General features: G+C 41.0%; 3 protein-coding genes across 3 annotated transcripts; 1 reads left to right on the top strand and 2 right to left on the bottom strand.

Annotated features, from left to right (window-relative positions):
- Positions 1-612: 612 nt before the first annotated feature.
- On the bottom strand, positions 613-26659 carry cdc42ep1b (CDC42 effector protein (Rho GTPase binding) 1b). The gene is made up of 4 exons (XM_014983083.2): positions 26486-26659; positions 6851-7318; positions 5490-6041; positions 613-1687 (listed from the first exon to the last, which is right to left on the bottom strand). The coding sequence occupies exons 3-4, from the start codon at positions 5941-5943 to the stop codon at positions 1095-1097; spliced, it is 1047 nt and encodes a 348-aa protein (XP_014838569.2). The 5' UTR covers positions 5944-6041; positions 6851-7318; positions 26486-26659; the 3' UTR covers positions 613-1094.
- LOC148157953 (ADP-ribose glycohydrolase OARD1-like) lies at positions 11147-12130 on the top strand. Its single transcript, XM_088008159.1, has 4 exons — positions 11147-11480; positions 11580-11638; positions 11722-11834; positions 11932-12130. Exons 1-4 carry the CDS (start codon positions 11288-11290, stop codon positions 12053-12055), a joined length of 489 nt encoding a protein of 162 aa, XP_087864285.1. The 5' UTR covers positions 11147-11287; the 3' UTR covers positions 12056-12130.
- Positions 17472-18455, bottom strand: LOC148157952 (ADP-ribose glycohydrolase OARD1-like). The gene is made up of 4 exons (XM_088008160.1): positions 18122-18455; positions 17964-18022; positions 17768-17880; positions 17472-17670 (listed from the first exon to the last, which is right to left on the bottom strand). The coding sequence occupies exons 1-4, from the start codon at positions 18312-18314 to the stop codon at positions 17547-17549; spliced, it is 489 nt and encodes a 162-aa protein (XP_087864286.1). The 5' UTR covers positions 18315-18455; the 3' UTR covers positions 17472-17546.
- Positions 26660-27471: the final 812 nt, after the last annotated feature.

The following is a 27471-nucleotide window of genomic DNA, read 5'->3' as shown; positions in this document are numbered from 1 at the left end:
TGTTTCTTCTTGTTCCTCTGAGTGGCAGAGGCACCAGACAGAAACCTCCCAAAAAGTCCCAAAAAATGTTAACAGGATTTAAAAATATCTTCCAGAGGCAATGCAGGCAAATGCTAAGGGCGCCAGCAGTCGAGGGGGCGCTGTAAAAAGGGGCAAAAAAGTAACTTTAACTATTGTTTTTAAAACTTACAGGTAGTATAATCTCCTAATATTAGGAATTTAGGATTAGTTGCCCTTAAGGGAAACTAATTTAAGAGGGCTAGTTAAGGTTCCCTTAAGGGGGTTTCCTTAAGGGAAACTAACCCCCTTAACTAACCCCACTGTAAATTAACTTTTTACAGTGTAAACACATTATATATTTCTTATATACATCATATCTTAGACCTGTCCAGGGCGACCCCGCCTCTCGCCCGGAATGTTAGCGGGAGATAGGCACCAGCAACCCTCCTGACCCCACTAGGGACAAGGGTGTTAGAAAATGGATGGATGGATCATATCTTACTATACATACAGAAGTGTGTGGGACGTGTTTTGTCCTGTGTCCTGTGAGCCTTCCTTACTTCATACACCATTTAAACAAAGCTGACCTAATATTAGTGATTTCAAGTTGAGTAGAGAAATACATTTCAATTTATTCAATGATAAACCAATAAAATATTACAATATACAACAGCTCTGTTTACAAATTAGATTGTTAAATGTGTTCATTAGATCATGGAAGAGCAGAACGTCCATATTTCCTAAATATACACTTTACAAGAAGCTAAAACAAAGTGTGTTTGTTATCACTGGATAAATGTAGAAAAGTGTTATTTATAAAGTGTACATATCATTATGAACATAAAAACATTGATCTTATACAGGTTTTTCAAACCACTTGCAAACACTTAAAATGAAAAGTGTTTTCTGACCTTTGTACTTTCATAGTGTTAGCTGATATATCACAACTACAGGGAAAGAAAAAACAGATGGGCAAAAGTTAAAGACTAAGAAGGAATGTTAAAGTGAAGGGACAACCAGAGTCCAAGACCAGAAACAGTCTCCCATTTCTGACTGTAGATGAATCCAGATGTTTAGAAAGTTGTTCTTAATGTCTACACTTTGATCTCTTCTTCCTCATCAGATAAACCATGTGGTGTTTTCTGGCTCGTCCTCGTTCCTCTGGTGAAGGATCCTCCACCATAATGTCTAGCGAGAACATCAGCCGCCCTCTGGAACCTCTCCGCTTCGATGGCGGATTCCTCCTTGTGAGAAGAACAGGAAGTGACATCATTCATCCTCACAGACCCCCAGTCCTCCTTTTGCTCCCTCCAGGTAGACATAACTCTCCCGTTTACTTTGGACCTAAAAGACTCGCTGCACTGTGACGGGTTGGGGGAACTCGCTGTCGGGGTCTGAACAGGCGTCTCTGTCAGAGAGCTGGTGTCACCTCTATCCTCTTCCTCCTCTTCCTCCTCTACTTCCTGCCTGTGATTGGATACCTGTAGAGAGCTGGGGTTGTCAATCAAAGCCAACACCTCAGTCATTAGAGAAGGTCCGAGGTCGACGGTGAAGGAGGCCAGGGAGTCGGATCGAGTCAACGCGCCGCAGGCGTTGTCTGCTGGAGACGTTCTCCACACGTCGCCATCTTGAATCTGTCTTTCAAGTCGAGAGACTCGAGGCAGAGTCAGGAATCCAGACTGGACACCTGGAGAGAGAAAATGAAAGCAAACTCAGGTTTAAGTTTGTATTTAGGTAAGTGATTTATTTTTTTATACAAACAAACTCAGCTTAAAGAAAACTTGTGTAGTAGTGTCAGGTTGGTTTATATCTTATTTCTCTAACCAGATCCAGTTTGTCTGTGCTAAAGGTAACTCTTCCTCCTGCAACATGAGTTAATTATTGAGAACCACAGAGTTTAGTGCTCGGGCCAATTCACCTTCACACCTGTCTTTTTATATAAGACATAAAAAATGTTCACATCTTTGGACCCAAGACAACTTAGAAAGTCACATACGATGGGTGGCATTAATTTAAGACAAATAACTGGGTGTCACAGTGGGACGACATGAATAAACACACCATTTGGCATCGTTAATAACATTGAATGGTTGGTGCTGAGATAGAAAACAATAATTTTTGTAAGTAGTTTAATGGTGTCTGATGATGTGTTGGCCTCTAGCCTCCAGTAAACCTTTGGTATTTGTCTTCAGTCAGCAAACATGAAAGTTTCAAAACAACCTTTTATGACTTAGTTCTCATTATTCTTCCCAAAAGCGTTGTAGAAAACTTCCAGACTTGATTGTCTTATTTTCTTATGATCAGTTTGTCCACACATTCACTAAAGAAGAGAGATTATATTTCTGCAGTTTTAGAGTAGCTATATATTCTTTTTGTGATAAGTCTGTGAATTTAAAAAGCTCTATTTAATTCTGAAGAACATAATTATAGAGCACATATACTGTATTTTAGTCAAGAATCAAAGTACAGTACTCCTGCTTTAAATGTCAGAAAACTAATAATTAACCCATTAGGCATCAGGACAAGCTTACCAGTTTAAAAAAGTTATTTCTAAGCTACATATTTACTTTTTTTTTTTTAAATCCTGTTAAAATTTTTGGGACACCTTTTTTCTAAACAATGACTGAAAATGGAAGTCAACTCATTCATAAGTCTACCAGAAGATTGGCTGAAAACTGAAATTGAAAATTGGACTAGATTTAATGTGTTTTTATTACATTAGTAGTACATATCCTGTTAAATGAAACATTTATTTAATAGGGAGGCATTAAACACCACCTCTAACAAAGTGTACATTGTTATAGTGTTAGTGCAAACATGCAGTCTTTAGAGGAACCATTGAGACTAAAGGCTTCTTTCACTCCAGTTCAGTTCATTTTGGGGTAGCAGCTTTAGTAGATCGCCTCCTGTGGCTGGAAGAGTTTCAAGTTTAAGTTTATGCAAGCTGGGTGGAGATCCAGGTCTGACTTCCTGTTAAAGCTGGATAGTAGTGAGTTTCATGTTTTGTGTTGTTTGTGTTTATAGGTGCAGATTGGTGATCTGCACCTATAAACAAGAATAAATGTGACATCCATTAACATTAAGAACAGCACACTCTTTCCAGACATTTGCTGTACGTTGTTGATATTTTAAAATAGAAACAGAAACTATTTGGGATTTTGCTCAGCAGTGCAGCTGTCTGACCAGAAGGTGGCGCTATAAACCAAGAGTTTAGATGTTTCCCACCGTGCCATCCTGACGGGTCTAAACTCGCAGGTTTCAACATCACAACTGTCTGGTCATAACTAATAAACATTTCAGATAGATATCACACTACTTAAAGAGAGTAGGAAACAATAACTGTATGAAGGAAATCTCAAATTACCAAATTCACATAAATGCCATCAAATAATAATGTCACATATGAACAGATAGAGAGCTAAATATGGGCGTAAATAAAACACAGTAATTATAAAACATTAAAAAAAACACAATTATCCCCAAGATCTCTGCCTCTCTCTGTCCGACCAATCGGGCAAATTCCTTTTGAGTTGGATAAGAAGCTGGGAAAGGGGGCGAGGGGATTTCCATTCCCTGCACACAGCTGGCTGACAGGCTCTGATTGGAGAGCAAATGCAACAAATGTTGGGTTTGTGCTCATTTTCTCAGGCCCACACACAAAAACACGGGAGATGTCAGGAAAAACCCGGTGAGTTTCTCTCCGCTCAGCGGAACGGTGTTTGTCGGCCTAATCGTGTGCAGGTGTTGCCAAGGTGAATCCAGATGAGTCAGAAGAAGCTGGGATGTTTGCTGGTCGTCTTGGAGGAATGAGGGGGAAAGATGTAAAACAAAACAGGGGACGGGGGTTTCATCTCGTCTGTTTGTGTCTCATGACTTTTATGGCTTTGTTTGCTCCAAGGAGGTGATGAGTTAGATTTGCTTTGTGTTAAATCACTTTTATAATCTCACACGTTCAGTACTTAAAAAAAATATTCATACCCCTTTGGCTTTTTCACATTTTCTCCAATGAAACAGACTATTAACTACAAACTGTGTCACCAACTCAAAAAACACTTATTTATGCAGTAAGAGGAAAATACAAGGTTTTATATGAATAAAAACATTAAAAGTGTGGCTTGCAATTTAGAAAAGTTCAAAACAGCATCCCAAGTTCTCACAGAGAATGACTTTATCCAGAAATTTCCTGCGACTGACTGCTAACTTTTCGAGACATGGCTGTGAACCTAAACTTCCAGGTGTGAGAAGGAGAAAATGAATCAGAGAAGCAGCAAAGAGGTCCATGGTAGATGTGAATTCACTGACAGTCTTGTAGCAGATAAAGTAAACATGTAGAGCAGGGGTGTCAAACTCCAGTCCTCGAGGGCCGGTGTCCTGCAGTTTTTAGATGTACCACAGGTACAAAACACTGGAATTAAATGGCTTAATTACCTCCTCCTTGTGTAGGTAAGTTCACCAGAGTCCTGCTAATGACCTAATTATTCTATTCAGGTGTGGTGCAGCAGAGGCACATCTAAAAGTTGCAGGACACCGGCCCTCGAGGACTGGAGTTTGACACCTGTGATGTAGAGGAAGATGATCTGGTGATATGAAACAAAAATAGAACCATGTGAACTACACGAAAAGCACTGAAACTGAACCTCTCCCTGAACACACTATTCTGATATTGAAATTTGGAAATGGCAGCATCATGCTTCAGCTTTTCATTAGCAGGTCCCTGGTGGTTGACGGAAAACAGATGGAGCTAAATATAAAGAAATGCTGGAAGAAAACCTGTTGGAGGCTGAAAAAGACTTAAGACTGAGACAAAGGTTCACCTTCCACCTGCACACCAATCCTAACGAGAGCCATGTGTTAGATTGGCCTAGCCAAAGTCCAGACCTAAATCCAACGGATAATTGGTGGCAAGACATGAAAATTGCTATTCAAAGATCGTCTTCATCCAACCGGACTGAGCGAAGATTCAGTGAAAACATTCAAGTGGTGTGAATACTTTTGTGAGCTATGCGTCTTTTTAGCATCTCTGTGTTTTCCTTGTACATTTTTTTGCACAATGTTTCATCAGTTGCTTTCACAAGAAGCATTGCTGCCTTTCAGAGAATCAGTTGTTCATTGTTATTGTCTCTGTCTTTAATAACTAACACCTGTAGGTTGTAATCCCTGCTGAAGAAAATGTCAAACGTCCTGCTGAAAGTTGATGCCGACTTAAGACCGTAAAAGGTTTGGCCTGACTTGCTCTGACAGTGTTCATAATCTGACCAATCACGTTCTTTCACTTACCTCTGGTGACCCACTTCATTAATCTTGATTTATTTGTTATAAAATAATCTGTGACACTGAGGATCATGCTTCATCGTCTACTAAAACTATCATGTTTGAGTATGATCTCAACCTTTAAAGCATCTCTGCTCACTTTTAATGAAGATAATCCCCCCCCTGTAAGATCCTTAACACCAATCCCATGCTGGCACAGATTATCTGTCTTATCTCACCATATGTGCAGAAGGAGTCATCCGCTGAGCCCATGGAGTTGGGGAACAGCGCCCTCTGCAGGCACCCGTTCACAGAGTCTATGTTCAGCTGAGGCAAGGAGATGGCGTTTTTAATGATGGGTGAGATGTCCGGCGGCGGGGACGACAGGTCCCGGGAGCCGCCCCGGGGCCGCGGCACAGAGGTCCTCCGCACGTGGCGGAAGGTCCGCGTGAAGAAGCCGGTCGACTTGGAGCTGCTCGCCGAGTCCGGGCTCCCCGGCTCCCGGATGCCGCCGTAGTTGCTGAGGAAGGACGTGTCGCCGAACACGTCGCCGCCGCGGCCCACGTGCATGGTGTGTCGGAAGTCCCCCAGCGGGGGGCTGATCATGTCCACCGAGAGGTCGCTCTTGAAGCGACGCTTCCCCTGAGAGCCAGACACCAGGCCTTTGATTCCTGGCAGCTTTCCCAGACTCATGGTGGAAGGAAAAAGTTGCGTGATGTCCCTTTTAAAATGACTGATTATGTCTTGAGTTTGAGTTCATGTCAGTCAAGTTCAGAAAATCTTTGGCTCCACTGTAAAACCAGAGAGAAAGAAACCAAATCAGTCAAGGACAGAAAGCATAAATGTTCAGCTGTTCAAGTATTAAATCCATTCTTCATACATTCACTGCGCTTCCCACTGCTTCTCTTTATGATCCACACTGGGATGCCAGCACAGCCACTCTGTCTGCTTATGTGCTTTTCTCTCTTCCCTGCACATCTTTCCCAAACAACCCAACTCCCTTTTCTGCTGCTCAGCAGCAGCTTTCAGTCACGACAGCAAAACAAAGAGGAGAAATTACAAGGCCACGCTGGGTCTCCTCTGGTTACCACAGTCCATGCGGTTGGAGAGTTGTGGTCCGTCAGGGCACCGGGTATATTTGGTTCAGTGGATGGCTGCCCAGACATACACAATCCAACCGCATGTGTACATACACCAAAAGCTTGCTGTGCGATCAAGGCAATAAAGAAAGACTTGCGTTTTCTCCTAATTCTATATTTTGTAGACATCGGGAACTGAACTGATCTCAGTTGGAGTTCGCCGCCTTAAGAGGATCACCTCCCCAGGAAACCGTGCAAAGCTACAACGTGCGCAGCCTTTTACCGAAACCTACGAAAGTTTCTTGTGGTTAAACTTCATCTTCAGGAGACGGCCAAGTTTTTTGCTGAAATTTAAGCAACACTTAAGAGGAAAAGTAAAAAATCTTACAAAGTGCAATGCATTTTTGTCTCCTTACCCCTATTCTTACTAACCTACAAACACTTTATACGTTGTTTCTTTCCTTGGACAATTACAGCATACTTGAAATTTCCTTCAAACAAAGAAATGAATAGTTCCTTACTGTAAGTGAGGCCTAATCACAAAGTCCAGCAAGACCTTCAGTGTCTTTCTGTCAGGCCAAGGTGAAAAGGCAGGGGTCCGTAATCACATGCTGAAAAGGTTTATCCATGTGTGTGGCACCATGCGGTCCGTCAGGACATCCTGTCGGTTCCCTTCTCAGTTCACTGCTTCCTCTGCACCAAAGATCCAAGTCCGCGCCGAATCAAAACCGTCACAGAAGAATTTGGACGCGCCGTCGTAAAGCGTTTAAATCCAGGAACTGTTTTGTCTGCATCGTCCTGGAAGAACGGCAAAACTCCCCCCAGGATTGTTCGATGGCCTGGATTAGCTGCTAATCCTCTCTGTGTGTCTCCCCTCCCTGCCCAGACTCCCTCGATCGGTGGCTGCCTTCTTCAATCCACTTAGTCCCTCAGCGTTTTCCAGGTGGCGGCGGGGGGCCTCTGTTTTCATTTAGTTCACATTAGGAAGGCTAAAGACCAGAGAGAGAGAAGGAGAGAGCAGTCAGTGGTTTATCAGGGCAAAGACGAGGAGCATTCAGACGAACTTAAAAACATTAGGAAACTTTGGTCTGACTGAGGCTTTTTCACTGTAAACAAACCTGACAGTGTAAGAGGCTTAAGTTGGGGTCTCTTGCCAGATTTCATAATGTTACATAGTTTACAATTAGTCTTATTTAACCAGTGAGAGAGATGGTCAGCACAAACGTTACTTGACACAACCCCTTTTGAGTTTGTTACCTATAAGGACTCACTTCTCCTGATGTACATTTTGAATTGTTCTGTTTATACAACCCGAAGGCCCTACTGTTTTGTTCTTCCTGGATGTTTTTCCTGCCCGCTGGAGAAATGAAAATAGGGAAACGGTGCAAAGCTCCAAACATGTGACCTGTCCAGGACACGGCCAGAGTTGGATTAGCGTCGCAGGGTGCTGGAGTTTACAACTCACTCGATCTTTAAATTGTGACGCAACAACTTTTAAATCCTCTTGCAGGACTTTTGACTAATCTGCTTTTTCTATTGTTTCAGGGACGTCCCTATGACTTTAAGTATACTATTGGTAAAGGAGAAGTTGCAACACATTACATATTGACACCCAATACTTAATGGTCTGCTGCATCATTGCAGAAGTTCCTAAGCAGAGATGCACCAAAAAAAATAATTTTTTGACTTGAATCTGCTCATTTCCAGCTGAAAACTCAATGCTTAAATTGTCCTCCGATCAGTAAACACAACATCTATAAGCGCTGCTGACAAATAGTGATCTCAGCAACCCTCTTTAATGTGAAGTGAAATGATTATGGTGTGAAATCAAAGGTTGCTATTTCCAGTACAGTAAGATGTTCAAACATCTGAGAAGTAAGCAGATATTCAATAGCAAACTGTTTTCTGCCCAATGTTTACCCAAATTTAAACTTCTGTCGACATTATGACAGACATTTGCAGTTTGGAGGAAAGTCTGTTCTCGCGGCACATAGAATAGATGGAGCACCGTTCAGACCGGGCTGTGTTGCTTGCCAAGACGTTTGATTTCAGAGCATATAAGAGACAATCAAGGAGCCACTGAAATGCAATAATTGATTAAATTATTTTGTATGATAATGAAATAAATATACCATAAAATCAACTGATTACAGAGTGAATATATGCATTGGCTGCTTCACATACATACAGGCTACATCCGGCCTCATATGATGGAATAAAAAGAGAAGTAGAGACTAGAGGTCATTCATAGCAATTCACACTTTAGAAGTGTGAATTGCTATGAATATATATATATATATATAATATATATATATATTATATCCATCCATCCATTTTCCATCACCCTTGTCCCTCAGTGGGGTCGGGAGGGGTGCTGGTGCCTATCTCCAGCTCACGTTCCGGGCGAGAGGCGGGGTACACCCTGGACAGGTCGCCAGTCTGTCGCAGGGCAACACAGAGACACACAGGACAAACAACCATGCACACACACACTCACACCTAGGGGCAATTTGGAAAGGCCAATTAACCTGACAGTCATGTTTTTGGACTGTGGGAGGAAACCGGAGAACCCGGAGAAAACCCACGCATGCACAGGGAGAACATGCAAACTCCATGCAGAAAGACCGGGGCCGGGAATCGAACCCAGAACCTTCTTGCTGCAAGGCGACAGCTCTACCAACTGCGCCACTGTGCAGCCTATATTATATATATCTTTATATAGATATCGCTCTCATATATATATATATATATATATATATATATATATATATATATATATATATATATATATATATATATATATATATATATATATATATAAATATATATATATATATGAGAGCGATATCTATATATAGATATCGCTCTCATATATATATATATATATATATATATATATATATATATATATATATATGAGAGCGATATCTATATAAAGATAGATATCTATATACCTACTTCCATATATATATATATATATAGAGAGAGAGAGAGAGAGAGAGAGAGAGAGAGAGAGAAATATCTATATATTTATTTATATATATTTATACAGAGAGAGATAGATTTTGATATCTATATAGATAAATATATATCTCTATATATAGAGAGAGATATATCTATAGCTATATAGAACAATTTAGATATAGATATATATATATTTTGCCCAGAAAGATAGTTTGCAACCAATTTGTATAGGTTAGACTTCTAAAATGCTCTTTCTGTTCCACGTTGTTTAATTTTTCCCCTAAATATCCCTTTAATTAATAAATATGATTGTCTTATTTTCTGTTTAGAATTAGAAGTACAAATCTTACAAAGGATGAACATGTTGTTGAATGTGGGGGAAGCCGACGCACCCGGAGTGAACCCACATCTACAGGGGGAGGCATTTCCCACCGTGCAGTCCTGTCTTTTAATATTAAAATGTCCAATTAGGAATAACAGCAGCTCTTTTTCCAATTCCCGCCAATTACCCAAAACACACGTGGCCCCACCCCCCTTTTAAATCTAATTTAGTTGAGACATAAATTGATGTCTGCGCTGTTAACGCCTATCTTTGAATTGGCGCATAGATTTTGGCGTTAAAGCCTTTTTAATTCTCCTCCACAGCATGGGCGTAGGAAGCGGGGGGGACGCGGGGGACATGTCCCCCCCAATATTGGAGAGAGCCACATTCGTCCCCCCCAATAATTTCACTGCAGTTGCGAAGAATTTTAAAATCTTCCACTCGCGTGCTTTTATTTTGAAGGCGCATAACAGCGCATTCAGCAGAGCGCTTCCTCCCCCTCCCCCCTCTGAACGGCTCAGAGTAAGGGCGGCAGCAGAGAAACTCCGTTTGAAGGAGGTAAACTGTCTGTCAGGAATGTTGCCATAAATATCGCTCGTTTATAACATCTTATTGTCAGTTTACTTTCATATATAGAACTAAATCTTTTTGGTTTAGCTGTTTAAATTCTGGAATAGTCACATGTCCAAAATTTTACCACTAACTTTAACAGTTAGCTAGTCTAGTCACAATGATTTAGACTGAAACAGCAGGAAAATGAGCCTTTTTATTATTTAAACTGAGCAACACCTGATCATACTTAACCACTTAACATGTGTTTATATATTATATTATATTATATTATATTATATTATATTATATTATATTATATTATATATTTAGGAGAACAGCAGTGCTAGAATGATGTTGAAGAAAGGTGAAGAAGCTCTGGTGAGGTCTTCATTTAGTTTATTGAAATATGTATTAACTCTTTTTAATTTTTAAATAAACTATTTTATTATGAGAGGAGCAGGTCAGGGAAGACATAGGAGAGCCAGTTGGCGTTTCAGGGTGTGAAGATATAAAAATTATATTAATTATAATAGAACCAGAAAGGAGAACAGGAGATCAGGTTGATTTCTTTCAACATTTCAATATTTTTTCATTATTTCCACACCATAAGGTTAATGGTTAGAAGATAATAAGAAAAGTGCTTGAGGAGAGGTTTAAAAATAAATTAGTGAAAATTTTTGCTACACAGTAAATAGAGTTGAGATGTATAATAATGTATACATCTGAAAATTAAGTTTAAATTCTCATTCTGTATGATAAAACATAATTTTTATATTTAGTTCACATTCTGACACTGTACATTACTGTAGTGTCTGTTGTAAATCCATGAATCCATGCAGGAACATCAGGCTGCAGAGAGTCAGAGGGAGGCAGAGACAGAAGAGAAGCTAAGTACACCCTTCATCTCAATCAAAGTGACAGGTAGGCGGGACTTCCGGTTAAGGGGGGAGGGGGGTGAGTGTGAGTGGGGTAGGGGTGGGGGTCTATATGTTAATGAATTTAACACCTCTGACAGCAGCGGGTGGTGGCGCCTATTGTAATTGCCCGTCTGGGGCTGTTATAAAGTTGTCAGCTCTAGTTTTTATAGTTTTCCCCAAGTAGTTGTTTAAAAATAAACAGTATGAAGATGTGCAAAACTAAAAAACTTTACCGATCAGCCAAGTGGTCATTGAAGTATATGACTGGAGATTTGTTCTCCTGCCCGCGGTATGAATCCATGGCCCATTGCATCAGCGAAGACTGTCGCATGGGGCTCGGCATAGCAGTGACGTTCAAGAAGAAGTTTGGACGTGTCTCAGCGTTAAAGGAGCAGAGTAAGTCAGACTAGTTACTAAAACAGTCTTTGTTAAAAAATAAAAATAAAATAAATAAAATAACAAAAAACAACGTTTCATGTTTATGTTTCCTAACAGAGAAGCTGCCAGGGCAGTGTGCTGTCCTGACACACGGTCAGCGCTTCATCTACTATCTGGTATAGCACGCTGTAGAAGCAAAAAAAAAAAAAAAGTTGTTTTGTTACGCCATCTTGTAACCGTAGCCTGTTATGCGTTTCAGATCACAAAGAAAAAAGCCAGCCACAAGCCCACATACATCAGCTTGAGACAGAGTCTGGAAGATATGAAATATCACTGCTTACAAAACGGTGTCAACAGGGTTTCAATCCCACGGTTAGTAGAAACTATTATAATAATAAAATATCCCTTAACTCTTCTTTAGCGGGCGGTTATTAAACCATGTGTTTTATCTTGTCTCTCCCCACCACAGAATCGGCTGCGGGCTGGACCAGTTGGAATGGTCAAAAGTGTCAGAGATCCTGGAAGAGGTCTTTAAAGATGCTAATATCACCGTCACGGTGTACAGCCTGCCAGGGATAAAGCTGAAACCTTAGCTCTAATTGTTTGTACTCAGACAGCAATATACCTGTATTCTGCACCTTTTGTCAAATAAATATTTTACTCGTCAACCGGACTTTTGTCTTTTATTGCTCCAGACTAGCGGTACTCAGCTGTTGATATGTGTATTCTGTACCTTTTGTCAAATAAGTGTTTTAATTGTCTTAGACCCCTCACCGCGCGACTTGCGCCTGAAGTGGTCCAGACTAGCTGGCTCCTTAGCGCTGATTGGTTGAATTCAACCGCTATTCAGATCCTAACACACCCACCTGTCCACGTGGGTGGTGTCGTAGCATTACGTGGCGTGGTTTAATAGGTCGACAAAAGGTGGTGGGTGGTTCTCCACACCTCTCCTATTTTGTAACGGTACTAGTTTCTTAACTATTTCACTGAATCCCTACCAGCGTTTACCGACGGGATCCTGCTGAAGGTACATTTGTGTTTTAATTGTCTTCTTTTATTTATTTTCACTCTAAGAAAATAAAATCTAAATAATGGCGGTGCTTTCTGATTCTCAGTTCAACGATATATTCAGCAATGGTAAGTAGCAGAACTTTTCTTTTTTTTTTTTATCTCTTTCTTAAAGCTGTGGGGGAGTGTTTGGATGTTACATTCGAGCGCTGTAATTTGTCTACAGATACATCCAGCAATGCAGCAGATGCAACCATCCTAGCCCAACCCGATTCTCAGTTCAGCTGTATATTCAGCGTCAGTAAGTACCGCAGCTTTTTTTTTTTTTCTCCCCCCTGAAAGCATGTTTAAGACCGGGCGGAGGTGTGGGGTTTGGGGTGTTACGTTCACGTATTGTAATTTGTCTACAGACCCGATTGCTGAGGTACCGGATGACGTCTTCCTAACACAATTTCTCACCGGTCAGTATACCTGTATTTTATTTTTTTATTTTTATTTTTTTTAACAAGTTCTTAAATCAAAGAAGGTGACTAATCATTTTAATATGCAGATTCACCGGCCCCTCGGGTTGTTTCCGGAGATGAGGGGAGGGCTCGGCCCAGGAATCGTCTGTCGCTAAGTAGATCAAGACCGTATGATCGTGTTCTCAGCAATATAACAAACACACAGCACAACCCGACAATCACCATCAACGACTCAGACGTCAACGACTCAGAAGACGACTTCCTGCCACCTCATCAGAGTGTTCGTTCGAACACAGCTTCACCGGCTAACGGGGCTAGCACACGTGCCGCTAGCACACCTCCAGCCGCCGCAAGACAACGTATCGCTCCACGGGGTACCCAGCAGCGCAACGCATCTAGTGGCGGTGGTACACGCGCCGCTAACACACTCCCAACCACCGCAAGACAACGGGTCGCTCCACGGGGTCCCCAGCAGCGCAACGCATCTAGCGGGGGTGGTACACGCAGCGCTAGCACACCCCCAACCACCGCAAGACAACGGGACGCTCCACGGGGTCCCCAGCAGCGCGTCGCATCTAGCGGGGGTGTTACACGCAACGCTACCGTCCATCCCCCCAACACCAGCAGGCGACGCGCATCTAATTCTACAGATGCTAACGCAGCTAACCAGCATCGCAACCCAGCTAACGGGGCTAGGACACATTCTGCGAACAACGAAGCGTACAACCCCCACCAAGCGGTAAGGGGTCTCGGTAAGTTTATTTAATTAGCAACCTGTTAAAAAATAAATAAAAATAAATAATTATCATTACCATGACGCTAAATGTACTAAGAATGTTATTCTGTTTTACAGCCTTATCTCCACGAGCACTGGACAGAGCTTACCTCGCTGATGAATTAATTTCAGGTACATTCTACCTTATTATTTTTCTCCTCCCTTCAACTTCTTTGTGTCAGCTATAGATGTTAATTTTTTCTGTCTGTTTTCTATCTTTTCAGAGGCTTTGCTGTTCGTGAATCAAACCCCAGCCAGAGGAAGCGTTCGATCCAGGAGTGGTAGAAGAATCCGTACACGACGTTTGGACCGGATTAATAAAGCACGTGCCACAACACTTCTTGAAGCAAGTCAGATTCTGATACGACTATTTCCAACGATGTAAAAGGTGATCGTTAAATGTGTACCATAATTCTCACATTGTTTTTTGTACTCACTATCTGGGTAAATATGGGTGAACGAGTTGGTAGCGATGATCCCCAGGGAATAAACTTTGTACAGGAATCATCAGATTATGCAACATTAATTCAGAACTCAATCTGTGTTTTGAACAGACTTGCTTTAGCGTTACAACCTTTACAAAATACAGACAGTCCTGCGCATAGCCCGCCTCACAGTCCTTTAAGGTCACCCGTTTCAAACGAATCTGAAGCACCACACCCGTTCAGTCAAATTGACGAGGCGGTAAACGGGTTAAATGAATACACAACATTAATTCAGAACTCAATCTGTGTTTTGAACAGTCTTGCTTTAGCATTGCAACCTTTACGAAATACAAACAGTCCTACACATAGCCCGCCTCACAGTCCTTTAAGACCGACTGTTTCAAACGAACCTGAAGCACCAGACCCGTTCAGACAAATTGGTGAGATAATAAAACGGTTAAATACTCAACAAAATGGGTCATCAGAGGACGCTGCACCTGCCTCTACACCAGAGGATGCTGTTCCATCCACATCAGCTGCTAGTTTTCAGACTTTAGCTGCAGCTACCTCTGATGCAGAGGACGCTGCACCTGCCTCTACACCAGATGATGCTGTCCCATCCACATCAGCTGCTAGTTTTCAGACTTTAGCTGCAGCTACCTCTGATGCAGAGGACGCTGCACCTGCCTCTACACCAGAGGATGCTGTCCCATCCACATCAGCTGCTAGTTTTCAGACTTTAGCTGCAGCTACCTCTGATGCAGAGGACGCTGCACCCGCCTCTACACCAGAGGATGCTGTTCCATCCACATCAGCTGCTAGTTTTCAGACTTTAGCTGCAGCTACCTCTGATGACCCATTTTGTTGAGTATTTAACCGTTTTATTATCTCACCAATTTGTCTGAACGGGTCTGGTGCTTCAGGTTCGTTTGAAACAGTCGGTCTTAAAGGACTGTGAGGCGGGCTATGTGTAGGACTGTTTGTATTTCGTAAAGGTTGCAATGCTAAAGCAAGACTGTTCAAAACACAGATTGAGTTCTGAATTAATGTTGTGTATTCATTTAACCCGTTTACCGCCTCGTCAATTTGACTGAACGGGTGTGGTGCTTCAGATTCGTTTGAAACGGGTGACCTTAAAGGACTGTGAGGCGGGCTATGCGCAGGACTGTCTGTATTTTGTAAAGGTTGTAACGCTAAAGCAAGTCTGTTCAAAACACAGATTGAGTTCTGAATTAATGTTGCATAATCTGATGATTCCTGTACAAAGTTTATTCCCTGGGGATCATCGCTACCAACTCGTTCACCCATATTTACCCAGATAGTGAGTACAAAAAACAATGTGAGAATTATGGTACACATTTAACGATCACCTTTTACATCGTTGGAAATAGTCGTATCAGAATCTGACTTGCTTCAAGAAGTGTTGTGGCACGTGCTTTATTAATCCGGTCCAAACGTCGTGTACGGATTCTTCTACCACTCCTGGATCGAACGCTTCCTCTGGCTGGGGTTTGATTCACGAACAGCAAAGCCTCTGAAAAGATAGAAAACAGACAGAAAAAATTAACATCTATAGCTGACACAAAGAAGTTGAAGGGAGGAGAAAAATAATAAGGTAGAATGTACCTGAAATTAATTCATCAGCGAGGTAAGCTCTGTCCAGTGCTCGTGGAGATAAGGCTGTAAAACAGAATAACATTCTTAGTACATTTAGCGTCATGGTAATGATAATTATTTATTTTTATTTATTTTTTAACAGGTTGCTAATTAAATAAACTTACCGAGACCCCTTACCGCTTGGTGGGGGTTGTACGCTTCGTTGTTCGCAGAATGTGTCCTAGCCCCGTTAGCTGGGTTGCGATGCTGGTTAGCTGCGTTAGCATCTGTAGAATTAGATGCGCGTCGCCTGCTGGTGTTGGGGGGATGGACGGTAGCGTTGCGTGTAACACCCCCGCTAGATGCGACGCGCTGCTGGGGACCCCGTGGAGCGTCCCGTTGTCTTGCGGTGGTTGGGGGTGTGCTAGCGCTGCGTGTACCACCCCCGCTAGATGCGTTGCGCTGCTGGGGACCCCGTGGAGCGACCCGTTGTCTTGCGGTGGTTGGGAGTGTGTTAGCGGCGCGTGTACCACCGCCACTAGATGCGTTGCGCTGCTGGGTACCCCGTGGAGCGATACGTTGTCTTGCGGCGGCTGGAGGTGTGCTAGCGGCACGTGTGCTAGCCCCGTTAGCCGGTGAAGCTGTGTTCGAACGAACACTCTGATGAGGTGGCAGGAAGTCGTCTTCTGAGTCGTTGACGTCTGAGTCGTTGATGGTGATTGTCGGGTTGTGCTGTGTGTTTGTTATATTGCTGAGAACACGATCATACGGTCTTGATCTACTTAGCGACAGACGATTCCTGGGCCGAGCCCTCCCCTCATCTCCGGAAACAACCCGAGGGGCCGGTGAATCTGCATATTAAAATGATTAGTCACCTTCTTTGATTTAAGAACTTGTTAAAAAAAATAAAAATAAAAAAATAAAATACAGGTATACTGACCGGTGAGAAATTGTGTTAGGAAGACGTCATCCGGTACCTCAGCAATCGGGTCTGTAGACAAATTACAATACGTGAACGTAACACCCCAAACCCCACACCTCCGCCCGGTCTTAAACATGCTTTCAGGGGGGAGAAAAAAAAAAAAAGCTGCGGTACTTACTGACGCTGAATATACAGCTGAACTGAGAATCGGGTTGGGCTAGGATGGTTGCATCTGCTGCATTGCTGGATGTATCTGTAGACAAATTACAGCGCTCGAATGTAACATCCAAACACTCCCCCACAGCTTTAAGAAAGAGATAAAAAAAAAAAAGAAAAGTTCTGCTACTTACCATTGCTGAATATATCGTTGAACTGAGAATCAGAAAGCACCGCCATTATTTAGATTTTATTTTCTTAGAGTGAAAATAAATAAAAGAAGACAATTAAAACACAAATGTACCTTCAGCAGGATCCCGTCGGTAAACGCTGGTAGGGATTCAGTGAAATAGTTAAGAAACTAGTACCGTTACAAAATAGGAGAGGTGTGGAGAACCACCCACCACCTTTTGTCGACCTATTAAACCACGCCACGTAATGCTACGACACCACCCACGTGGACAGGTGGGTGTGTTAGGATCTGAATAGCGGTTGAATTCAACCAATCAGCGCTAAGGAGCCAGCTAGTCTGGACCACTTCAGGCGCAAGTCGCGCGGTGAGGGGTCTAAGACAATTAAAACACTTATTTGACAAAAGGTACAGAATACACATATCAACAGCTGAGTACCGCTAGTCTGGAGCAATAAAAGACAAAAGTCCGGTTGACGAGTAAAATATTTATTTGACAAAAGGTGCAGAATACAGGTATATTGCTGTCTGAGTACAAACAATTAGAGCTAAGGTTTCAGCTTTATCCCTGGCAGGCTGTACACCGTGACGGTGATATTAGCATCTTTAAAGACCTCTTCCAGGATCTCTGACACTTTTGACCATTCCAACTGGTCCAGCCCGCAGCCGATTCTGTGGTGGGGAGAGACAAGATAAAACACATGGTTTAATAACCGCCCGCTAAAGAAGAGTTAAGGGATATTTTATTATTATAATAGTTTCTACTAACCGTGGGATTGAAACCCTGTTGACACCGTTTTGTAAGCAGTGATATTTCATATCTTCCAGACTCTGTCTCAAGCTGATGTATGTGGGCTTGTGGCTGGCTTTTTTCTTTGTGATCTGAAACGCATAACAGGCTACGGTTACAAGATGGCGTAACAAAACAACTTTTTTTTTTTTTTTGCTTCTACAGCGTGCTATACCAGATAGTAGATGAAGCGCTGACCGTGTGTCAGGACAGCACACTGCCCTGGCAGCTTCTCTGTTAGGAAACATAAACATGAAACGTTGTTTTTTGTTATTTTATTTATTTTATTTTTATTTTTTAACAAAGACTGTTTTAGTAACTAGTCTGACTTACTCTGCTCCTTTAACGCTGAGACACGTCCAAACTTCTTCTTGAACGTCACTGCTATGCCGAGCCCCATGCGACAGTCTTCGCTGATGCAATGGGCCATGGATTCATACCGCGGGCAGGAGAACAAATCTCCAGTCATATACTTCAATGACCACTTGGCTGATCGGTAAAGTTTTTTAGTTTTGCACATCTTCATACTGTTTATTTTTAAACAACTACTTGGGGAAAACTATAAAAACTAGAGCTGACAACTTTATAACAGCCCCAGACGGGCAATTACAATAGGCGCCACCACCCGCTGCTGTCAGAGGTGTTAAATTCATTAACATATAGACCCCCACCCCTACCCCACTCACACTCACCCCCCTCCCCCCTTAACCGGAAGTCCCGCCTACCTGTCACTTTGATTGAGATGAAGGGTGTACTTAGCTTCTCTCTGACAGAAACACATATCCGTAGATATTTTAGTTAAATGTTTGCGGCTGAAAATGACAGGAGAAAAAAAACATTTAGTCTTTTTGCCTCAGTGTTTTTCATGAATCTTTGGTAAGTTACTGAATGCAGGGCTGGAAAGTGAGACTGAGTTAACAGTGAGGAGCTAAGGTGTCTGTTAGACGTGAAAAGTATAATTTTTGTTTATTTTGTAGATCAAACTGTTGCACTGATGTAGAGAGATGTTCAAGAAGAACAAAACTTGATTTTTTAGATTTTATTTTTGTTGGTCAAACTGCTGTATTGAGTTTAAAACTGTTGTGTCTTATTTTATGAGATGTTTTCTACTTTGGTTTTAGAAATAAGTAGAACCAGTTCAATTACCAGTCAATTTATATCAATGCATTTTGACCAATAAGATACATCAGAATCTGGTCGGCTCTGAGCTACCAGAGTTTTTAGCTTGCTAGTTGTGAGGCAAATGCTAAAGTGAGTGTTCATCCTGGAATGACAGTCATTATACTGCATAACTTTAATCTGATTATTGGATTGTAAATAGTAACATGTTAGAATACTTGTTATTGAAACAAGGGTCAGATTAGAGTAACACATTACTGATGTGTTGATGGCATAATTGTTTGACATTTCTGCTCAAGCTATTTACTCATCTGTCAGGTTTCCGATATGCGTCCCCCCCAATGACAGACTCGTTCCTACACCCTTGCTCCACAGTGAGATCCTCTTCCTGGGACTCTCTTCTTGTTCCGACTTTTGTTCAGCTGACTCTTTGGCTGCTAGAGGTTCTGATTTCTGGGATTTCTGGGATGCTGCCTTTCTCTTTTTATTCTTATTTTTCTTTGGTGATCTTTTTTTAACTTCATGATCCCCATTTTCTTGGCTTTCGGAGATCATTGGGTCTTCTGAGACATTTTTGGGGCTAGAAATCATTGGTTCAGTGATATTAATGTCATTTTTGACTCTGGGTGTTTCATCCTCATCTGGTACAGAAGCTTCTTCACAGTTTTTTCCTGAAACGTCCTTGTTGAGGTTTTTTAATTCAGAAGCAGCTTTAATTGCTGCCTTTCTCTTGATCCTCCATTTTGCTTTCCTCGATGGTTTTTTTTTGTCTAGTTGGTCCTGTTGAGAAAATAAATTTAAAATAAGCTAGTTTTAAAACTTAACATGTCTTGATTCAAATGGCCTAAATTGTGGTTTTAAATCAGTAACTTATTCTGGCCTATTGACCTTTATTTTACTTGTAGTTACAGCAGATGGTTTGCTAGGATCATTTGAACTGCCTTTTGTCTGTGGGAAAACAATACAGTGGAAGTTGTAGCTTTTCACACTCATCTGTGAAAGGCCGTAAACACGGCAGGGGTTTAGGCTTCAGATAGAGGGTCAGAGATAGCTCCTGGTTGGAGGAGCAAAGGTACGCCTTATTTGAATAAATTAAATACAAGAGGATAAAACTTTCTACACAGAAGTAACAGATTAGATTTTGCGCTTGCAACTTCTCCAAAGACGTCTTTGCTTTTTGTTTGTCGTTTCCATCTTTTGTCTTTTTCTCTCTCAGGTAAATTCATGTGTTGTTTGTGCTCTGAGGTTTCTGATGGTTTGTGATGTGTTTGTCTGGTGATAGTATGCATCTGTCTTGAATAAATGCTGATTATTGTGACGCTGTTATCTCTGCGTGATCTCAGTCTTTGCGCACAGCATTTTTCTGAACCCGGGCATAAGAGAGGATTTAACGAGTCAAAAGGTTTTAAAGTTCAAGAATTTTTCCTCTCTTAACAGTCCCCATCTGGTTGGTTTACAGAAACAGCTTCTTCCTCATTGATCTGCTGTAATGTAGCGATCTCTGTTTCGCTACATTAAAATTTAAAATAACTTTTTTTAAAAGCTGAGTTCACTGTTGTCGGAGAGAAAACTATCAACAGATAGTTTAACAGAAAATGCGTAATTTTTTTTGTACCTTTTATATCTTGCCCCTGGCTTTTTTTTAATTTTTTTTTTTTACTTCAGTTCTTTTGCTGTAGTTTGGGTGCAGGATTCATCTATCAAGGAAATTGTTATGTTAACTTTTCGACAAAAATCTTTTTTTAATTATTATTGAAAATGGACTAATATAACTGTGTTATAATAACTCAATTTAAGAGCTCAGGAAGTCGTCTGAGTAATGTTTGCTGTGATTGGTTCGTTGTAATGTCAAGCTGCCAATAGCCGTTGTTGTTGTAAGAGCACATCTTCAGCGTTAGATGAGCAGAAAGTTGACGAAGTAATCGCTGGAGACCGGGAGCGTGTAAATGAATAAAAGTAAGTTTCCTTTGTATTTAAGCAGGATTTGTATATCTGTGCAACTTAAATATATGACAATTTAAAGAGTTAAGATCATGATAATGTTGTTTGTGGTTTATCTGTGGTAGTTATTTGATTTTACAGGATGAATTATCTAGTTTGAATGCTGGTTCCATACAATACCCACTGTTACATTTAATTCTGTGTAGCCTACTATAATTTTCTCCCCTATTTTAATCCCACTTTGTAACCATGAGCCTTAATTTTCCACCATGAAATAAGGAGAAATGCAGTGAAAGATAATCAATTATTGATATTTCCCATTGAGGTTTGGGGGGGAACGAAAAGCATCTGTGCTGATTATAACTAAAAAATTACAATTTTTTAAACCTGATCTTCTGGCTACAGCTGCAGAAGTGGACCTCACATCACCATGAGCTGATTGAAAAGATAAATCCATCCTCAAAGTTCAGGGACGCTCTGAAGCTAAGCAGACATGTGCTGCATCAATCACCTCGTCAGTCAATTTGGCTGATCGACTGACTGTCGGAAATATCTTTCCGACTATGAGGCCTGGAAAGCACAGGAACGTTCAACCTTCAGTCTGTCATAAAAATCAGGAGTTTACAGTGTTGTTGACTGAGCGAAGTCAGACTGATGAGTCCCAGCTGATCTGGAGGATTGAAACGCTGCGTATCAGGGACACAAAGGAACTAGAGGTGAATCTATGGAAACCCAGACATTATTCATCCGAACTAAACAATACCAAACATAACAACAAATAATTAAAATTGTAGACTGACATAGTGATCAATCACTATGAACATTTTCAACTGAAATTGTTTTAAAGGGACAGTATTATATTAATGTTGTATTAATGTTTCTTCATCAAAAACATACCTGAAGTGTGTTTTTGATCATTACATGAATATTGAAGAAATCCTGTAATCTCCCTTGGCAACCATTCAGCTTGGCAAAACGCCTGGGGGGACCTAGCCCCGCCTTCAAGGACAAAGTTATTCCTCAGAGCTGCAGTTTTCGGGCTTTTGCCTTACAGAGCAGCTCTCCCCTGCAACTCCCCCACTCCGCTCCTTCAGACTAGCCAGCAGTAATTGGCAAACACCTGGTGGAACTGAGCATCAGCTGAGTTCAGCTGATGAAATGCTGGTAAAAACGTTGCTAACGAAATAATAGAGGAGTTATGTTGTGATGACTTTCTGAAGACAGAATTTCAGAAAAAGCAGGAGATTTTAAAGAGACAGAGGCTCAATGTCAAATTTCTTTAAGTCATATTTTATCTGCACAGCATTTTTATAGAAACTGCAGTTAACATAGTTACATGATGGCGCTATAAAATGCACTATGTGGTTAGAAAACACAAGTTAACTGGAACAGTAAGCTTCCTCGCCTCTAAGGATTTATTTACACTCCAGCAAGAAAACAGGTTTCCTATTTCCTTTGGAGTACATTTTTAAGCTACATTTAAGAGAATATAACTTGTAATTCACAGATTTTTTAACAACTTAATTGACTGGTTCTCACTTTCTACTCTCCGTTCCAAATTCCTCTCCCCTCATTTCAGCTCTTCATTCGATTTTTCTCCTTCCCAGGTCATTTTGTGTGCAATAAAGCTTAACCATAAGTGCTCCGTTAAGCTGCAGAACCAGCACATTAATTCACTTTGGGAACTTCATTCCCCAAATTGGCCCTGTTAGAAACAGAGAGAAAGTCATTAAGGCCTGTCAGACATGGTGTTTATCTCCAAACTGTACCTGCAGGCGTCCCATAAACGAGCCTCAGAGCAGACATGGAGGTCAGAGGCCATGATGGGTAGGCATGCAAATAAATTATCTGACATTTCTACCTTCTAACATGTGCTTCTACTTCCTTTTATTTTCTTTTTATCTGTCACTTAAATCAGACTTGCTGTCATTTGTTTCTGTCTTCCTCTCAGCCACACACACACAGACACACACAGAGTCAAACATACTTCCCTTTTCATGCGTTTTTCTTCCGCTGCAAACGGACTTACTGCTTTAAGCACATCCGCCGCTACAGAACCAGAACAGAGCGCTGTTGATATTTGTGGGTTTGCCCAGGCATCTCAGTGAGGACCGCACAAACGGACGCAGGTCACCGTCGGCCAGCTCCGGCCCAGTTTGCTCTGGTCCGACTGGAGGCACGGCACCAGCTAGCTGTGGTTGAGGTCAGAATGGCTCTGACCGTTATGCAGAGCTCAAAAATACAGCAGTTTATAGGGATCCGCTGCTCCGACGTGGCGATGCATTTTTCTGTCCGGCCTCAGGCTTATAAAAACACTTGACATATGGCTCCAGACTGGATATATTTAAATATCTCTACCATTACAGAGGTTGAAATTTATGCCTTTTGTTCAGACAGATTTTATGGGGAGTGTCTCCTAAAGGGGCCGTGTTATGTGTTTTCCAGCCACATAGTATCATTTTATTGCACAATCAAGTGGGTATGTTACCTTCAGGTGTTATAAAAATCTATATAAAAATGACTTAAAAGAAATTTGAATGCCTTGAAATTTGGCCTTTTTCTCTTTAAGAAGCTCCTGATCTTTCTGAAGCTTCGCCTTCAGGAAGTCATCACATCACAGCTCCTCTGTTGAACCTTTAACAATATTTTTACTAGTGTTGCTCTAAGTATCTCCTATAATGAACTCGGCATAATGTGACAAAATATGAAAAGTTCAATAGGTATAAAGCGTTTTTCAAATCGCTGCGCCTGTGACAAATTTCAGATATCAATCTCTATATCCGGAGCAACACCTGCTTCAAGCTGCAAAGCACCGAAAAGTGAATTGACACCTGCGTCGGATCGGAACTGGCACTGTAAATGAACTTCCTGTTTCCTCTCTTTCGCGCTTTTCTTGATGGTCTGCTGAGTCAACAAAATATTTCATGAGACAAAAAGGTAAAAAAAAAAAATTCTCTAGACTCCCATGGTGATTTATCTTATCGTACTGTAAAGAAAGCAGAGCGGGAAAGAAAAACAAACATGTTGAACTTTACAGGGAGGCTCATAGCTGTGCAATCGTTCGCTGGTTTCATAAGCTCTTCTTCTTAATGCATGAGGGGGTCGGTCAACAAACCACAAGGGGAGAAAAAGGTCAAACATGAGTGAAGTGCAAACATTTCTAAGCTCTTTTAAAAGCGCAGCAGAACAAAGAGCTTGTCTAAACTTCCACCTGCAAACACGAGAGGTGCAGCAAAGATAAAGCTGGATCTTCAAAAGGGTTTTTGTAAAGTCTACGCCCAAAAGCAACAGATATGCATCGAACTTGTGCAGTACAGCCGACATATTGTGCCAAAACGTTGGACTGTCAGGTGGAAGAATTAAAGGCTTCACTTGAACTGGACTGTTTTGAATTAAAGAACATTAAAGCATTTTTTAATACAGTTTAGATAAAGTTCAAATATACTTATTCTGTTAAGTATTTTTTTACTTTTGTGATAAATTCGTCTGACATAAGTTTTAACTATGTAGCTGTTTTGGGTATATTATGCAACGTTGAAGTTTAAGACTGTATTTTGGAGGGAAATGTATAAAAATCTGTCCTTTCTTGGTTACTATTCATAATTGACACAGGAGAACGTGACATTGAAGCAAATATAGAGTTGAATTAATCTTAAATCTTGAAATAGAGAGAAGAAAACTCACTAATATCCACACTCGGAAACTATTTGGATGTCTAAATCAACTGGAAGTATGAAAAACAAAACAGGAGGAGGCAAAGAGTGATTAGACGCTACCTACATGCCAACCGGTTTATCTGGGAGTAATTAAAAAATATTTTTTCTGTCACAAACAAACGCATGGATTTGTTACATACTGCAGTGACTAAGATTAATCTTTTTTTTTTTGCAAATAACATTGAAACAAATGATGCACATGTGGAAATCTTCGTCTTATCTGCCATCTATGTTTCTTGTCGGTGCAGATCTTTGTTGGAGCGCTCAGCGTTACGAACTCTTTAAGAAACACCAGGAGATTCTCAATTTAAGAATCCGGTGATTCAGCCAGTAAAACAGAAAATTACTCTTTATTAGGTCTTCAAGTGGGACAATTATCCAAAATGTTAGACTTTGGTCATCTGACACTAAATCAACCCTTTTTTTTGGTCATCAGACCTATATCCTATAGTTAACTAATGGGATGAGAATAAAGCTGGGAGTACCCAGAGAAATGCATGGGGAGAATCTGGCCAGGATTTAAATCAAAGACACAAAGTGAGGCAGCATATCTTGATGTCAGCTCTTATATTTTATTGACATCTTGGTAAAATAGTTCTAAAAAACACAGACAGATATTTACCTGCTTGAGCGTATCCTTTACCTGATGTTTATTAATTACAATTTATGGGTTTTCTGTTCATTGTGCCCTCGTTTATGTATTTTGCTTCCTGCAACATTTCTTAATCATTTACTTCTCATAATTCATCCTGGATTTAGTTCTTCTATTCTAATTTTCTGTTTTCTTATCACCTTGTTTTCCTCTGTTCACCTCCACTGGCTTCTCATTTATTGATATTTGTCCTGCAGCAGCAGCAGCTTACACACAACGCTAACAGGAGCACACTTGAATGTGAAGTTGAACTGAATTATTTATAACATCATATCAGTGGGGCTTCAGAAGTTTAGATAAATTAATGTTTTTATCTCAAAACTCAAAAGCAGAATTGTGGGCTGGTTAGCTATCCATAGCTGTAAGGATCTTGTGCACGTGTGTGTGTGTGTGTGTGTGTGTGTGTGTGTGTGTGTGTGTGTGTGTGTGTGTGTGTGTGTGTGCGTGTGTGTGTGTGTGTTTTAATACCTTTTGGGGACCATTTCCCTGACATGTACCACGTTGTGGAGACCCAGTGCTCCTTGTGGGGACCGAAGCCTGGTCCCAACAAGGGTGAAAGCTGTTTTGGGATCAGGGGTAAGATTTAGGACTAATATGTGAATTGAGTTTTGGTTAGGGTTAGGATAAGGGTAAGGGTAAGGTTTAGGCTGTAGAAATGAATGGAAGTCAATGGAAAGTCCCCACAAAGATAGCCACGCAGACATGTGTGTGTGTGTGTGTGTGTGTGTGTGTGTGTGTGTGTGTGTGTGTGTGTGTGTGTGTGTGTGGTTTCAATGGAGAAAAGTGCGCTGCCTGGTTGTAGATTTCTACATCTAATACCATACTTCTCATTTAGCAATAAGCCAGTCAGTTATCCCATCTGATTCAGTTTTGCAATGCATCAGATGCATTGCATCTCATATTACAACAGGACTTAATCCTGTTGTAATTTCATAAAACAAGAATCACAATCAAGATTAATGTGATGTTCCAAAAATAAGACTTAACATTGTAACACTAAAACCACACAATTTATTGCTGCTTGTTTGTGGTGCAGCTTAGTCTGAGGTTGCGGAATAAAGGTCAGTTTTCCCACAGAATTTTTAAAAACTAGCATTAGCAAGATTGACAGTTTGGTCTTAGCTGCTACTGATTTCGTTGCTCTGTTATTTATGCACACAGATGGACTCGAGCATGTTTTTGCAGAATAAAGGCAAACTCTTCCTGCACAACATCCTGCAGATGACTCTTTAACCTCTGAAATTACAATCAGTTTCTGTTCAGTCCTACCTTAAATAGCTCGGATCGTGACTCTCTGCGCTGTGATAACTTCCCCATGTCTTATCTTTGTCCTCCTGCTGGGCTTGCGGTCTGAGCCGCGAGTTTCTGATAGGACCCGAACTTTACACTGAAGCAGAGCCGCAGTAGAGCAACTCCGCTGCTGCTGCTGCTGACAAGCTGGAAGAGGATGGAAAGAAGAGAAGGGGAGAAGGAGGCAGAGGAGGAGGAAGAGGTGGTGTAGGGTGGTGGAGGGTGGACCCTATGAAACCTCAGTGACTGCATATTAATGAAGGATAGGTTTGAATGTTAAAGGGGCAGTGTTATGCGTTTTCCTGCCATACATATATATATATATATATATATATATATATATATATATATATATATATATATATTTAAATATAGAGTGTCATTTTATAGCACAATCAAGTGTAATTCTTGAAATTTCATCTGCCTCTTTAAAAAAACATCTGCTTGTTCTGAAACTACGCTTTCAGGAAGTCATCACAACCTCTATTGATCCTATAACCACATTTTTACCAGAGTTACACTCAAAAGTAGCTATTAGTTGCACAGTTCCACCAGTTGGTTGCTAATTGCTGCTGGCTAGTCTGAAGGAGCTGAGTGGGGGAGACGCAGGGGAGGGCTGCTCTGTGAAGCAGAAGATCTGAAGCTTGGAAACTGAGCTGTGTCTTGAAGGTGGAGCTAGGTCCAACCAGCTGTTTTGCACAACTCAGTGGTTGCTGTGGAGATTAAACGATTACTCAAACATGCATGAAAGAATCAAGGCAACACTCCAGGTATGTTTTTGATGAGGAAATTACTTTATAACATGATGCAAAATTCAAAAAGTCAATTTTATATAACACTGCTGTATTTTATTACAATTAATTTGTAAAATAATGAAAATAATTATTACATTCTAACTATTCTGGTTCATGCTGAGTGACACAACAGGCAATATTTGTCCATTTATATTTTATTAATAAAATGAA

Source organism: Poecilia mexicana, unplaced genomic scaffold, assembly GCF_051168715.1.
Source record: "Poecilia mexicana isolate PSO_F unplaced genomic scaffold, ASM5116871v1 scaffold_8, whole genome shotgun sequence".
Taxonomy (NCBI): domain Eukaryota; kingdom Metazoa; phylum Chordata; class Actinopteri; order Cyprinodontiformes; family Poeciliidae; genus Poecilia; species Poecilia mexicana.
The sequence above is the reverse complement of the archived record's forward strand: the minus strand, read 5'-3'. Positions and strand labels throughout refer to the sequence as shown.